Source organism: Dermacentor andersoni, chromosome 11 (genome assembly GCF_023375885.2).
Source record: "Dermacentor andersoni chromosome 11, qqDerAnde1_hic_scaffold, whole genome shotgun sequence".
Lineage (NCBI taxonomy): Eukaryota > Metazoa > Arthropoda > Arachnida > Ixodida > Ixodidae > Dermacentor > Dermacentor andersoni.
Window position 1 is genome coordinate 65,380,843 of NC_092824.1, and position 16,636 is coordinate 65,397,478.

At 45.5% G+C, this 16,636-nt stretch overlaps 1 protein-coding gene across 3 annotated transcripts in view; it reads left to right on the top strand.

The window, feature by feature from the left end:
- The window catches only part of LOC126517782 (E3 ubiquitin-protein ligase Rnf220-like), a 65,985-nt gene that overhangs the window by 39,502 nt on the left and 9,847 nt on the right, over positions 1 to 16,636 (top strand). For all 3 annotated transcript variants that reach the window (XM_050167574.3, XM_050167575.3, XM_055064271.2), the window contains 4 exons: positions 2,957 to 3,237; positions 4,311 to 4,397; positions 12,982 to 13,067; positions 15,266 to 15,290. In XM_050167574.3, the coding sequence (XP_050023531.2) occupies positions 2,957 to 3,237; positions 4,311 to 4,397; positions 12,982 to 13,067; positions 15,266 to 15,290 (479 nt within the window). The remainder of the gene's footprint in view (positions 1 to 2,956; positions 3,238 to 4,310; positions 4,398 to 12,981; positions 13,068 to 15,265; positions 15,291 to 16,636) is intronic.

Here is a 16,636-nt window from a genome sequence, read left to right on the forward strand (position 1 = left end):
CATGACTGAATTAATGAAAAAAATTATTAAAAGGCGCTATGACATAACGGTACGTATGGTTGCGATTCAGGCAGCAGAGTCACATGCGACGACAGATTCCCGCCTCGCGTGCAATCTCCCGAAGGAGAACAACGTGTCTGGCGGGGTAGCCCAGTCTTCAAGCGAGGTGGTTACGTGGTCGCCTATATTTCTTTTGTACAATTCCGTATCGCGTTTGCCACGCGAAGCACGCGATGCAGATGAAATGGACGAAGCTGACCAAGTTACGAATACTCTTACACCGCCTCGGGTTCCCAGGCCGTCCCATAAGTGTGTCTACGCAATTTCTTCATGACCCTGCGAGTGGCTTCTCGTGTAGTAGAGTCTTTAACAATTTGCTTGTTGCCTGTCTGTCGTCGGCGCTTCCCGGTACTCCTGCGGTTACTACGAACCACGACCTACTATATTCCAGACCTGCACCGATGTCTCTTTCCCCTGGCGCCTGCTCTAGTTCAACTCTTTTCCCGCTAGGGACAGAACGTACGGATCGAGCGGCGCCATAGTTATAACCTGTTCGCTGTCGTGTGCTTCCGCGATATGTTCCAACGCTCGTGCTGCTATTTCGGCAGGTACAAAGCGCTGTATTGGTGGGAAATGAATAAATTCACAAATATAGAAAGAAAACAAAATTTGCGAATGTCTTGCGTTTTAATAGTGAGAGTGGAGTGGAGCGGTGCAAGAAATGCGAGCAACGAGTACAGCTGGCAGTCGGCAAAACTTTTCCTTTCCTTGCCTCTGTAAGAGTGGGAAAAAATATGTTTTGAAAGCTTCATAAACTGACCTAGCTTTTTTGAGTTCATCACAGATAGCATAATGTCCCAGGTGGCATAATGATTTACTGCGGGGTGCCGTAATGAAAGGCCGAGGACCTGGCAAAAGCTTTCACAAATAATTTTTGCGCCTGATGTGTGCAAGAAATAGACCGAATCTGTTTCAAGGAAAGATAAGCATACTTTTTTGTATTGTTTGACGTCTAGGTAAGTTGATAGCTTGTTAGAGGTATCGTAGTGCTTTAAAACGTGCTGCAATCCAGGTCTTGTGTCACGGAACTCTTTCCAAACTGCAGAGTTAGCTTTCTTGGTTGATACAGCGGCAGCATAACGGTGGTGCGAAAGATACGTACACAGTGAAGCTGTATGCGTAATTCTCTTGGCACACTCGCGGGAAACTTTTAGGAGTTAAAATACATGGTAATCGTTCTGCCCTCGAACGTTACGGTGGTTTCCAGTTTCTAAAAAGTTCAGAAACGAACTTTACAAATCAAACAATGAAACTGTTGTGAAGTTTACGAACTCTATGGACACTGTTACTGAATGTGCCAGAGCTGTGCGGTTTGTTACTGTGTGAAAAAGGCAACAGGAGCGGCTATATAACGCTGTTTTAGAGAACAACTGACTACACGCACCGACACGTTTCAGGTTCGGACAGTGAACTTTTGGAGCCAAGTGAGCGATCAATGTCTTGTGACATCACTGGCACTGTGTTCGCAGAAATCATCAACCATGCAAACAGTTCGCCGCAGCACAACAGCCTCCGTTCTAATTACAATGCCACTCCGGTCAACCGTAGAGTAGCAGACGAACAGGTCATAAAAGCGACACCAACGGCCAACGGTTGAACGAGAGTGGGCGAAGGCGACTCCCATAGTGTGCTGGTTTGGAGTTCCAGTAGGTCGTGCTTCGAACACACCAATGTTTAGTCGCGTCGTCCATTCGTTTCTGGGTCTTCGGATAACGTCGATAATCACGTCTTCGCTATCGATGAGCTGGATTGCTGGAGTAATAAAGCCCATTAACTGCGTGCCGCGGTCTCAAGGTCCATCCCGCGCGTCTCGCAATGCCTGCCGGTATTGCACTCCGGCGCGACGACTTGCAACTTGCTTCGCCGATCAAGTAATCAAGTCGAGACAAGACTTGAGCCAGAGTAGAAGTCCCGTAAACAAACATGGCGGAGTGCAGTGAGTGCGGAAGTGATGTTAGCAATGAATCTGCAGACTCTCTCTCAGAACTTGAGGTAAGACCCCGTTAAAAGATCGGCGACCTTCGTACCCTATGCCGTGTCGCTCTCGTGCATTTGTTTTGCGGTCCTCGTGCGCGGAGAGTACGTCTTAGCTTGTGAGACGCATCCAGCTGACTTCCCCAGACTCGTCGATTGTTAACGCCATTTTGTACGAGTCAGTGTATCCACATGTAAGGACGAAATAGAGGCATTTACTGGTTGTGTCGAACAGAGCGGCCGCAGTAGATGTGCTGTCCTATCTGCGTTCCTGTAACCTTTTGTCACTGTGCCGGCGCGCTTCATGGTTAGTTCAACATGAACTTTTAAACATCTAGCCCGACTCGCCATCTTGCTACTGGTGGTGGCGTTTGAAACGAGTGACGTTAAGTCTATCCGCGCGTCACTTATACAAAAGTGCAGCGTAAGTGTCCGTGCCAGGTAGCCAGCGTAACTGGATGCTCGCGTTTGAAAACGTACGAAGCGTTCTCGTTCCTTTCATTGATATTACCCCTTCGCCTAATATTGTCTGCCACTCCACTGCATTGTAATGGTCTATCGGAAAGGTACGGATGGGTGTCAGTCGGCGCACTTTCGATCGCGATCGAGGCCGACCGGATCGAATGTCTTGATGGCAACTGGCTCCTTTGCGTAAGCTGCGGGAGGGAGCCACTCGCGGTTAATAATTTAGATCTGGATCGGGCTCAATCGTTACAGAATATAGCCGTGTGACACCGGTATAAAGGACGTCCTAGTAGTACCCTCCGATCTTCTGTGGTAATTGTTCGAACTACGTCTGTTAATATGTTTGCTGTCAGCAGAATGCTTTCAGTGCCATTTCGACTCTGCCTTCTACTTTTGTGTGTGTGCGCGCGCGTCTGTGTCGCACCACGTGACATCTATGCGTATTTCCGGCCGGCAGCAAGAGGACTTTGACCTTATGGATGAGGACGACGACGTGGACGTGGACGGTCTCGGCGTGGGCGAGTCCTTCGACGAGTACGAGTGGGCCGGCCAGAGCCGTCTCAGGGCCACATCGCTGCTCGAGGGCGGGTTCCGCGCCGCCGGCTGGGTCACGGCCGGCGTCAGCGGCGGCAGCAGTAGCAGCAGCAACGCCACCGCAGCGGCCACCGCCTGCCGTGCTACGAACGACGAGGACGACGTGGACTTGGACGTAGACGGCGACTCCTACGGCAGAGCGCAGTATCCTTGTCGTGAAACAAGTGTTAATCCGGGTACGAGAAGCGGGCGGCACGTACTCTCATTAGATAGTTTCAGCTTGTCCGCAATATTTTATGGCAGGTGCGAAATAGAGGGTTTCCGGAGACGCGGCCGGAGTAGCAACGCTGGTAGCGCCATCTTGTGGCCCGGAGTTTAATGAGAGAGGACACCATTATCGTAGTGACCGACAATATTGTACTCAGCTTCTGATGTACGATAGCTGGCGGCAATATAATCATTAGCATGCAGCCTTTCTTATTTTGTTCTATTGACAAAAACAACCACATACAAAAATGTATCAAACAAGTTGTGGTTGGACAAAGCATCACAAGGTGACGGTACTGCCTCTCTTGTCTCTGGCAACCCAGCTTATATTCCACAGAGATACCACATATACGTACAAGCTAGATTTCACTTTCTATTAGAACATTTTAGCCTGTCTGTAAGGGTATCACCGTTTTCAGATCACTGGAATACCAGAGACATAGATATGAGCAGCAGCAAGGGTGGTGCCATCTAGTGACATCAAGTGCAACCAGATCTAACAAAATCATTGTTACAGTGGCAGGCTGTGTGCTGCTCACTGGTTGGCTTAAAAGCATTGGCCATAGCAAAATCATTATAGTCATTTATTCTTTTTCATTCTTGGTGAGAACAGCACAAAACAAGGCATTTCTTATTAGGGGATGCTACACTGTTTACATGTGGCTGATCTGCCTTTGTCTGAAACGTGCCAGAACTGGTTTCCAGCGATTGTGTTCTGCCAGTGAGTGGAGGAAAAACATGCTGCAGCAGCCATCTCACTCTACCTCTCTCCCTCAATTGAATATGCCAGTGTTTGCTCTCTCCTGTCTCATTATTCCAACTCGCCTTCCTAGCACATTATCGGTTTTACATGGATGCAGCGAGCTAGAAATGCAATGCAACATGCCACTTGTGGCGTTCATGTAAATGCCGTGATAGATTCCAGCATTGCATTGGATCTGTGTGCCTCTTTTTCCTTTTCATTGTGTTTGCTTTGCAATACTTTCTGGTTGCCCTTGACTTTGGCCAAGGTTTTCGGAGGCAGACCTCATTCCCCTGGAGAGCAGCGAGCCTTCCGAAGAACGGGAGAGGAGGCTACTGCGACAGGCTGTGCTCTCGTGAGTTGTGCCACCTTTGCTTTGTTTTCTTTTTCTATTTTGCTTTTTTTTTATCCCATGAGTGTTCTTCACAGGTGTGACAGACATCTGCTCAGCAACTTTTGAAGAATTTAACAGCAAGAAAATAAGGACATGGTAGAGTACAATAGATTTGCCTAATACGGCAACCCCATATGAGCAGGGAGTTTGTGACTCACTAAACATTTAAAGATGTAATGTACAATCACTCTATTCTGCGAATACTAATCTCTAGAGCTTAAGCTTGAAGGCTAAATAAGGATCCTGGAAGGAGGCCTCAGAGCACACAGCAAGAGAAAGCAAAGTGATAGTGACATCAAGGAATCAAGATATATCAGTATGAATAAGGGATGACGTGTGTAGATGATGCTGTAGCTGAGATAAAAAACTGTACCAGAGTAAATTACCCAACCAAAAAAAAGCCACTGTTACGATGAGAGGAGACCTTACAGTGTAGAAAAGAGGTAAAAAGAAAAGCCAGATGGTGCTGCCACCTTGAAGTACCTGCACCAGCTCCCAGTGGCATCACAGATATTGATTGTGCCTGCTTGGGCCTAGTTAACTTATTTTTCTTAGTGAACATAGATTGCATTGTACTCTAAGGGAGCCAGAAACTGAATTTAGCTAGTTTCTAGAACTTTTAATTAGCCACAATGCTCAAAGTACGAGAAAATAATTTCAAATCTTTGACGTCACACTGACGTACAGGTGCTGTCATTTTGTAGCGAGAGTGAAGAACAGGAAGATTGTACTTTATTTTCTGATCTAGTAATCAACCTGTTATTGTGCAATTAATGTTTGAATACTACAGAGTTTTGAAAGAATGTGTTGCCAGTTTCAGCTGATTTAGTATTTCTCTTTAGTGTCCCATTAGTAGGAAGAATGAAGCTGGGCAGGTCATGTGACGAGATAATCCTTTGTCTATTAGAGTGACAGTATGACTGCCAATAGAGAAATGCAGTTGAATGTGTTGTGAAGGAGGTGATGAAGTAATGAGGTTAAATAATGTAAAGCTTAAGGGCGCACCAAACAGGAATAATTGAATGAGGTGGATTTCAAAATTATTCTTTGACACCAAAAAAGAATTAGTCTTACTATGTGCGGAGATGTGCTGTTGTAAGGAAAAGACTCTTAAGTACATAAGGACAAAGACATGCCAGTGCATTGAAGCATGGGGTTTCTCGCAAAAATGACTCTAGTGGGAACTCTGGCACTAGTCTATATAGGAGCTGCAAGCATGGCAATTAAGCCAGCAAGGGAATGGTGTGTCATTCAAGGACTTGCTTTAACTTCGTCGTTGCGGCTTCAGGTGGCCTTGTGATGTCGCATAATGATAATTTCCCACACAGTATTTTAAATTACAACAGCTTGTCATGATTGTGGTGTACAGTGTCATTAGAAAGATTTAGCCTGTCCGTAAACATAATGCTATTTGCAGAATGCTGGGTTCTTGAAGAGGTGCACGGCAGCAGCAACTCTGGTAGTGGCATCTGGTGATGCACTGTCTAACCAGAGCCCATGTAGAACTAACACTGAAGTGACCTATATATTGTGATTCAATCCTGGTGTAAAGCGTTGCTAGCAACATAATTATTAATGTGCAGTACGTCAGTGTTACTTCGATAACGCTGACACAAAACAAAAATTTCTCAAACGTTGTAGTTAGTCAAAACGCCACAAGATGTTGCTGCCAGCTTTGCTACTGCTGTTGGTGGCTGCGGCAACCCCGTAATCCACGTATGTCTAGAAGTTTACGGATAAACTAATATTCTCTATTGCCTTCTGCATTTAGAAAAATATAATTAATATGAACTTTTAGCAGATAAGGCATAGAAAATAGTCACAAGGATAAGCATGAAGTTAAGACAAATCCATGTACTGAAGTGAGTCCCGTGTACTGTGCTGAATCCGTGTAATGATTGTTCAACAATTGCAGCACCGGAGTTTCCCTCTAGTAATTTTAGCATGAAACTCTACTTGTATAAGTACCCGCACCAGCTCAACGCAATGCCATGGATTTTGAAAGAATCCGATGGGGACTAGTTATTAGTTTTTTTTTTGTTTTTTTTTTTTGTTACGAATGCTGTTAGCTCTGTGCAGTGCTTTTCCAGGGGTAAATAACAATGCAGGGGTAAATAACAATGCATGTATACAATGACAGTAGCACCAATGATCATGTCAACTCCATATAGAATGTCGTATCTGGTTGGATAACAATATGCATCAGAAAAATAAAGACTGTAAGCACCAAGAAAAGCTGTGACTACAGCACTAAGGCACCAAAAGACCAAGAGAGAAAGAATGACAGCAGCACCAAGAATAAATTTATAATGGCATTTCTTATCTAAACAAGCTAGAATGCCACTAATGTTATTGTTATAAATGCATCGACTGATGTGAATGATACAGCAGCATCAAAGAGGGAGCTCCGCTCATAACATTAGGGAAAAACTAGACTTTAAACAACCATTGCAGGCAGCAGGATTAGGGATGAACGTTCAATGGCAGTGTCCTGTCCAGTTGATATAAATATTATGAAGGATAATGTAGAGATAGTTCAGCCTGTCGTGTTTAGTTTAGGTTGTGAGGAAAGCTGTTACCGGGAGCTGAGATGGGAAGTCAGAGTGACTGTATTCGTTTTAGATGAACCTTGGTGTAAGACAATAAAGTTCTGTATATTAGAGTTATTGGTTGCGTGTACAGATCTCAGACAATGTTGCTGTACTCAGTAAGTGGTCTGACTAGTGTTTTGTAAGCCAATAATTTTATTCTTGGCTTGTAGGAGTTGAGTCAAGTCTGAGGCCCCAAAGTATTTTGTTAGCCTTAGAGTGTACCTAATGTGTATGGCAATTTCATTGAACATCCAGAGTAAATTACAGACCTTAGTACTTATGCTTGAAAGATGGTTTATTTTTCCGTTTTTGTAATTGTTAAATATTATTTTTTTAGTTCCTAATTATCTGTGCTGTAGGAGTAGTCTATGAAGGTATTATTTTGCGAAGCAGTCAAAAACTACTGTTTTAGTGGGATTGAGCTCCATTTGCCAGTCATTATGCCATTTATTAATCCTCCACATGTTACAGTTTGAACTTCTTGGTCATTATTTGCTTCTATCTTGTTATATGGAAGGCACTTATCTAAACAGTTTGTCATGTCTATGTCATTTGTTTTCTCAAGGCTGAGATTGCTTGTGATTGCTGTATTGACACCAATAATTTTACAATTATTCTTTTGGATCACGTGTGGAGTGAAATTGATTTGTTATAATAACACTTCGGAAACAAGTTTGCCTTTCATGATGTTGTACTGACGTCACTCTGGGTGATTTTTTGACGCTTACAAATTCACTATTGTAGGCTGCGTCACACAATTTGCGCGAGGCTTTGCACACAATACCAGGGTAGTTCGATCTTTCAGTGGGGTCCTTCACACCCACCATTTGTATTGAACGTGTGACTTGCTGGAAAGGACTGGTGCGCACAAATGTAAGCATTAAACTATTGAAAGCCTCGTTTACGTCGCGTGCATAGGGAATGGCAGTGCTCTTGCTTTTCTTTGGTACTACCTGGTGGGTGTGCGCTGAGGCATGACATTCTTTCTACCTTAGCAGTTGACACTTGCAGCCGTTACTGGTGAGGCTTGGAATTCAACTCTGCTTTACGCCTGTAGGACTCGAACACAGGGTGGAAAGTGCGGTCAAATAGTGGTGACACAGCCGACCGTTTGTGACCTTGGTACGGGTGTGCAGATAGAAAAATGATGTGTATTTGGGAGGGGTCGAGCATGTCCCTTCCATTTGTTTTGCAGCTACAAAGAAAAGGTTAGGTTAGACAACGCACTAGTTGCAGATCCCTGCTAAAAAAAAAAAAGTCATTAATCATGTGGGTTAAGCCATAACATAAAGAAAGCAGATCCACTAGCTGTTCAGAATGAGAGGCTTGCGTGGTTCCATGTGCATTAACTGTTTCAGTCGATTCCGGGAAAGTTAAGGTCCGGCCCCGGCAGTAAGACATCATCATGATGTAAATTATGGTCCATAAAGCTCCAAAGACTTAAGACTACTTGAACCAGTGCATCTGCAGGCCTACATTCTCCCGATGTAAACGACGCGTGGTTGTTTGCCATAGCCTTCATCCACTGTGCTTCGATTCAATCCTGAATATCGAATATGGCTAATTCAATATTATTATCGGGAATCATTGATACAACCCCGCCACCTCTTGCATCACAATGAATTTTGTCGGGGAGCGCTTGCTTTGCATTACAGACATTCGAATTTCCTTGATTCATTTTACAGGGAGTAAAAAAAAAAAGTACCACCTGATAGCCTACTGGGCACTAACAATCGGCATGTGACGTTCCCACTTGCAACCCTGCTGTTGCATACCTGTATGCCCAATGTTTAGAGCTTGCTTATGATTGCTGTATCGATGGCAATAATTTTACTATTTTTCTTTTGTGTCACACGTAGAGCAATATTGATTTCTAATGGATACAAATATAGCTATTGATCTGATTTTTCGGGTGGGGCAAAGAAAGTTTCTGCCGCCGTTACGTGAATATCGCATGAATGAACTTCATAGACATTTCTGTTTGTCGGTGGCACAGATCATCCTTGCTGCTACTATGAGCAGTGTGCTTGTTCCCAGGGTCACCACAGAGCAAAGTTAACGAATGTTTAATAAACAGTCAGCATGTTGAATTATGACCAAACAGCTTTCAGTATTTAAGCTTCCTTTCTTAATCCCCCCCCCCTTTTTTTTTCTTGCCTTGATTGTGGTACTTTCCGCATTTTTAAGGTTGGCAGGTATGCAGCAGTAATTGGTGCTCGAATGCCCACGAGGTGTTGGCGCCTTGCCCGCGCACCCAAGTAAATCGGCACTTGCAAACGTCAGCGAAACGCGCACGCCGTCCCTCTCTCTCTCTCTCTCTCTCTCTTAAGAAGTGTGGGCAAAGACGAATGAACGAAAAAATGCAGAGGCCAAGAGCTCTACTCTGGAGTCTGGCGTGGCGTAGCCCAGTGTGGTGTAAGCCCGGTTAGCGCAGCGTCCCTCTTCGAGCGCCACCCGGAAGGAAGGAAGCCACTTTATAACGGCGCCGCGGGCGACCGACCGTAGCGCCCTTCCGCCTGCCCTCCCACACCCCCTCGCAGCCTGGGCAAATGTTTGCCGAATCTGTCTCTACTGTGGCACTCTCGAACACGCCGCCCCACGCACGCACAGAACCGTTCGCTGTGCGTGTGTTTGCGTCATCTTGCCTTTGTGTACGCAAGCAAGCGGCAGTGCAATGTAGTGGTGACGACGCCTGGAGGACAGCCGTGGACGACAGCCTGCGAGACCTCTCCCCTCGATGCTCGGTTTTTTTTTTTTTTTTTCGAAAGAAAAAGAAAAGGGGGGGGGGGGGGGTAAGGGCGCTTTTATGTAAAGACAAGCTCCTTAATCCGAGGGGAGGGAGAAAGGGAGAAGGCGCGGTGTGCGCGGTGCCTTATGCCTCTCACTTTCTTCTTTTTCTTTTTTTTTTCTTCTCTCATTTGTCGCGAACATTTTCTTCGATTTATCGATGCGACAAACGGTTCAGAGTTTTCTTACCTTATTTTTTTTTCTTGATGTGTTTTATACACGAGAAAACAAAACGCTTACAATTCGGTTCTCGAAACCGCCAACGCACCTGTGATTTATTGTTCCTCGACCACTTTTTCCTTTTTTTCACCCGCTAGATTGCGTCGCTTTAAATCTCTGTTAATTCCGCTTGAGCGAGAAAGAAAAAGAAAGAGAACCTAGGAGGGCGTCTAGAATTTCATGTAACTCCATTTTCACGGACACCGTGCAGTGTCGCAAAAACTGTGGGGCGCATCAGCCAATCGGAACAGAGAGCAAGGAGAAGGGCGCCCCCTTCATTGCACCATAAAAGCAGTTTACACGCTTTGGGACCTATGCTTTACCCACAACAGTAGTCATCTATATTGCGCGCCTTTCCTGTCTTCGACGCTGCATGCCAGGCACTTCCAGGTTTCGAACGGCAAGCGCATTATCAGCTTGACATAGCATTCTCGACAGGAAAGTAGCGAGCGCAGAGTTTCAAAAAAAAAAAAAAGGACAAGGGGGGAAACGCAAGCAACACAGGTGACGATGATCGCTGTGGGATCAAACTTACGACCGAAAGGGTGTGGGGTGTCTTTAGAGTGCTGTCCGCCGCAGATCGCGCTCAGCGCGACGTCGACCGCAACATAATAATCTTAACGGAAGGATGAGTAACGCACAGTGGGCTAGGCCTTCTCCGAAACATGCATCCGGCTTTCGTTATCGGTTGGCTGACAAGCGAATGGCTCGCGCACGCTCGCAGCAGTCGAGCGCATATTGAAACCGGTCTCAAAAACCGGCGAAAAGATAGGCCCCGGAGGGTGTGAAACTTCGGGTGTATAGTTCCAAGACGGACGCGAATCCAAACGTGCGCATCGCTAGATACTACATGGGACGGGGTGCTGGCGACTGTGAACCGGCGTGTGCTTTTAATGCTAAGGGTGCACCTCTCTCGACGAACGAGTGCGTGTCAATGAATGAGCCGTCCATATGCACATCGTAATATATGGCGTCAACTCGCAAAACGTGGGCGCTCCCTTTGGCCGTCGTCGATCGCCATTACATTTCGATCGAGGCTGAGAGCGGAGCGTTCTACGCCATAGTGGAAGTCGTTTGTTTTCGATGAGAGGGGGCGGGACTGTCACCAGCGCCTTCCTTGTCCACTTCGAGTGTCACCTTGAAGACATACGGCCGACACCGCTTCCCGCTTCCAGAAGTGGCTGGTCAACGGTGCTGCCGGGCGAGGACTTCCTGTGTCGGTGTCCCGGCTACCGGAGTGTGGCCTTAGCTTCGGCGTGGGGCAATCCTTTTTTTTTTTTTAATTTCTTTACTCTGTCTCTCTCTCTTGCGTTAGGCGAGTTGTGCGCGCCGCTGCCAGGAGTATTTATGTTGGTCTGTGCTTCTGTGTCGCGTGCACATGTGTGAGTGGCCGCACCCACCGAGAATGATGTTTTCGAGAGTTGTCGACTTAAGTGTCCCGACCTGCTGCCCGGTACTTGTTACGATCTCTTTACCCCCCCCCCTTTCTTTCATCCCCTACCGAAAATCATGTTATTCTTTGTTCAGTTCGTGCCTTAGCTTTTGTTGTCTTGTTCGATAACTTTTCTGAACACGTTTTAACCGCATTTGGTTCCCAAACGAGCCCGAATGGAGGTCATGTGTTTCTGTTATGTTCCGTCTGCCAGCAGGGAGAGCGAGATAAAAACGCAGTTTCGCCCGAAAGGCGGAGCATCGACTGCGATGCGATAGCAAATTAGTAGACACCGATACGAAGTAAAGATAATAGATTTATCGGCTGTATCAAGTTGTAAACATTCGCTTACTAACTATATTAACACGCACATTGTCACACGCGCACAGGTAAACATGAACACTTCTCACTCGATGACCGCGGAAACTCGCTGCCAACACGCTAGAGGGAAGAAATGCGGCAGAAGCAGCGAGCGAATTGACCTTCGCGCTGGGTCTCATTTCAACGCGAACTAAGCGTCGAAAGCGCAGCGCATACGAAGCTACCAGCATTCGGCGCACTTTGTCCACATCGCATAAATGCTTTCCAGATTTGGACGCCTGCGCGCCGCGCCGTACGGAGCAGCCGCCGAAGTAGGACGCCCCCCCCCCCGCCGGTGCCTCCCGCGCGACGGAAGACGGCGCGCTTTCTCCCCGCTTGACTCTTTTGCGCGCACGAGATTGAGCCGCGATCGTCGCAAGCTTTCACTCGCACATACGGCGCTCGGCGTTATCGCCCCCCTTGGACTTTATACGGAACATCATGGCGACGTCGGCAGCCAAAATGCGCCTGGAATGTCCACATAATCGCTATCGCAATAAAAACATGAGGTATTGATATTGCAGACAACGCCACCTTTAGTACGCGGCACATTTTCGGGGACACGTATAAAAAAAAAAAGCTAACTTTTGTTTTACGTGCCAAAACCAGGGTATGATTATCAGGCACGTCGTAGTGGAGGCCTCCAGATTAATTTTGGCCACCTTGAGTAGGACTCGGGCGTTTTTGTGCATTTCGCCCCCATCGCAATGCCGCCGCCGCGGCCGTAATGTTGATCCCGCACCCTCGGGCTTAGCAGCGCAACGCCAAATCCACGACGCCATCACGGTAGGTCACTCGTACATGTATTTCGACTCGGGCGGCGCCTCCATGGTTCGTTGTGATCGGGCCTCTTGTTTACCGATGCGACGTTGCTTTGCGACGTTTTTGATACGCCCTTCCTTGTTGGACACCATCGTTTATGAGGATATCTTCTCTAAGTTGGGAGTTAGCTGATAGTTCGGCTTGTGAAAACATCAATGACCGAACAGTCCTTCAACCGGACTGGTGCTGCTTCGATCACGCAGCGCGAACCACGTGGCCGCGTTCCACGCAACGCCAGTGCAGCGAGCCCGACCGTACACCGGAACTGCGACTTATTTTGTTCCCTCGTAAATTGGGTGCCTTTCCTTATTTAATCATTTATCTCCGCTTCCAGCGCTGCTGATGCCATCATCCGGTCGAATGCCTCGCCGCGGCGGGACGAAGGCGACAACTCGTCGGTTGAAAGGCCGGAAGCCCCCGGTAAGCACATTGTCGGTGACAGATAATAAATGATGATGATGATGAATAAATGACCTGTCGTCGAAAGGTTGTTTTCTGGGTGCTGCGGTAAAGGGGAGTATTTAGATGAAGTTTACCTTGTGACCAACTTCGGCTCCCCCATTCGATCGCTTGTGAAACATAGAAATGCTTGTACAGAGAACCGTTGATGCCATTTGAATGAATGTTGTCGCATTTTGCAGCGGAAGCAAAAGCCTTAATCTTATAGCAAGCAGAATTTCGCTTCAGTACTTTTCTTTTTCTCCAAATGTTGAACGTTTGTAAACTAGAAAACGAAGAAAAGATAAAGCATAGAGTTTACAACTCTGACCATTGCAGCATAAAAAGCGATCTCGCTTCTGTAAACTGCAAGTGTCAGACCTTCTGAAGCGGAGAAAAGGGATTTATTAGTCCACAGGTTAGTCCACATGTAATTGTATTGTTTACAGGAGTTTATCTAAAGTCATATGCACAAATTATTGGCATATATTGCAAAGCGGTTTATCGCATTTAAATGTAGTTTAAATAGGTATTGTTTACAGGGGTTGTGATATTATTATTATTATTATCATTATTATTTTATTGTGTTAGAGCTACGCGTCAATCTAATTCCTTTATTTCCTTTTTTTCTATTCATTTATCCGTAAACGAGCAGCGTTGATGTCGCTTCGCCGCACAATCCGGATGCGTAAGGTGAAGCAAGCTTCGAAGGGGCCGCGATCTTGCAACATTTTCCTTTTTTTTTTTCCCCCCGTAACCGATCGCGAACGCTTTCAAGTTAGGCCAGTATTGTTTGAGACCTGATTTGCTGTGATTCCATGTCGCCCTTTGGAGCATCAGCGCGGCTTTTGTGTAAGGCCAACAGATAAGACTTTTGGCAGGTCTTGCTGCCTAACCCCGATGCCCTCAATTTCTCCATAATCGAGATCGTTTATGAATGGTGTGAATGGTCTGTGAATGGTGCACAGAAACGCACTCTGAGGACAGCAAGAAACCGATCCCGATTATAATGCCATGAGCATTACGAGTCAAATAATGTTCCACTGCATACAACAGGGAGTGTACAATGTCAAGCCGTGCACAAATAGTAATTTCTTTGACTCGGTTGAAAGTGAATCCTATAGGGCCAGAAGGAGCAGTGAATTCAATACCGAATATTTCCTGTATAGTTCTCGCATAATGAACAACTTTCTTTTTTCATCGTTAATGGAAAACGATGTTCTCGTCCTTGTGTCTCTGTCAGCAAGTTTCAGTCATTGCAGTTTACGTTAGGAAGCACGCTTTTTAAAAGCACAAATGGATCATTAGGAGCAAATAAGCAGTCTGTTTACACACTGTGGACTCTTTGAAGCACGCAGGCATGGACATTATCAAAATCAAGTTATAACAACAATGTCATGGGCCCGTTAGTATCTGCATATACCTTCGAGACAAAGCTGAAAACGTGCATCAACTGCAACAGTGGCAGTTTGAGAACACAGTTCTCTAGTCACCGTGTGTCTGTCTCCCTTGGTTATCATTCATCTGGAAATTCTAACAAAAGTTAACTTCTGCAATGTAATTAATTAATGAATTTAATTGGAATAATTAGCATTCCCTGGGCAACATTGCCTTTTTATTGTTCTCGTTGGCCCTTGAGGACGCCTTGTAATCAGCGTCAAAGTCCTCGGAATAGGAGCTCATAAAATTGTTTTGAATATCTGCACTGTTACAAACAATTTTGTTGCCATGTATGTCATGTCGAAAAACAAGAGTCTCGAGCAACACTGACAGTTGATAAGCTGTCCGTAATAGTTGATGAGCTCTGTTGCGTCTTCTGTCCTATAAAAACAAAACTTGCCATAAAATTTTAGGGTAGCCAATTTCTGAGTATAGATGGCGCAACCCATTTACACATGTTTCACATTCACGAATTATCTCGGGCATGGCTAGGGGTGTGGATCAACAGCTGGACAACTGTACCTGGGCACGGCACCTAAAGGGTGAAGATGAACGCACACCAACTTGACCAGCCTTCAGTTTCATTAATTCATATTTTGCAAGTGAAGACAGAGTCGTGGCTAATTGTTCAGATGAAAAAGCTCTTCTTTTTTACTACTGACCCTGTTTTGTCGCAAGTCTACCATTCACAATCTTGTAACAATCTTGTTTTTTTTCTTTTTCTTTTCATGGCTGACTAGTGGTGGAGAAGCCTACGTCAGATGTGTAAGTGGTGCATTACTTATTAATGAAACCTTAACTTTCTTGTTGTGTGTGTCTGCAATTTAATGGGGATCTGGTCTTTTGTTGTTAATTAACGGGTCTTCTCGTGCCTTTAGTCACTTGGGAAGTAAGTTCATTCGGCCACCTGGTTGTAGCTGCAGTGACTTCACAGTCTGTGTAATAGTTTGGAAGAGTTATTCATCATCACCGTTGATTACTAATATGCCCCTAAGTGCTTCAGTCAACGCATTGCATGGTTAAGTCTATAGTTCTCTCAACAGATTTGTATGGTAAGAGATGGAAATAGTAATTAGTTCGCACTTAAAATGAGAAAAATGCACGAGGAAGCCTATAGTAGGGGTGAACTAACTGAAATTTAGGGCTGGGCCAACTTGAAATTTGGATGGTGGCTTAACTAACTGAAATTTGGGGTTGGGCCAGCTGTAATTTGGGGGTGCGCTTCGCACACTTATACAACTCCAGTGGAGTTCCTGCATACTTTTTTTGCTGGGGGGGGGGGGGGGAGGGGAGGGGTCCACGAAGATACGGCATGCATGTTAGAATCAAGTGCAAAAGCCAAACTGGAATGGGTGGTGTTGGCAACCTGCCGCCTCACTCTTGAATCTCATTTTCCAATCTCAAAAGACATACTTTGCCATGCTGCGGCCGTCGGGAGCTCCTTTGAATGGCGAAAGTTTGTCATCATTGGACACCACCTTTAGCTGGCATCCAAATCACACCTCCAGAAGCCTCACAGTTTTAAAATTTCTCTAAGTGCGCACAAACTACTATTTCCATCTCTTGCTGTGAAAATCTGTTGAGAGAACAGTGAAGAGTGTTGCATTTTTTTTTTTTCATTTTTTTGTTGTATAAAAATTAGTGAGTGTGTTACAATCGAGGGCAATGTATTCATTTTCTGGCCACGAGAAATTGGGTACGACAGTCAAGGGTGCATTAGAATAAAGTGAATAGGAAAAGTGTACAGTGCTGCTAACTCTAGCCTAAGAAACCTTCTCTACGCAACATGGTATAAGGTCCATTCTCAGATAAGCTTGGCTGCTTTGGAATTATAATTAGTCAATTCTCTTGAAAGTATGCAAAATCTTACTGCAGTATTTATCATCAGTGATAATCTTTGCCTCAACAGCATCTCAGCAATGAAGGCAAATTTGCAGCTACCTTTTCTGGGCCACCAAGGACACTGCCTTCATCAAAAGTTATTTCACATCTGCTACGAGTGCACAGGCATTCACAGAGTAAAATATGCGTTACAAACACACTACATCCCTCAACGACGAGACCATGGCTTGAGAGCTTATGAAATTATATCTGGAACCAATTTACTATAC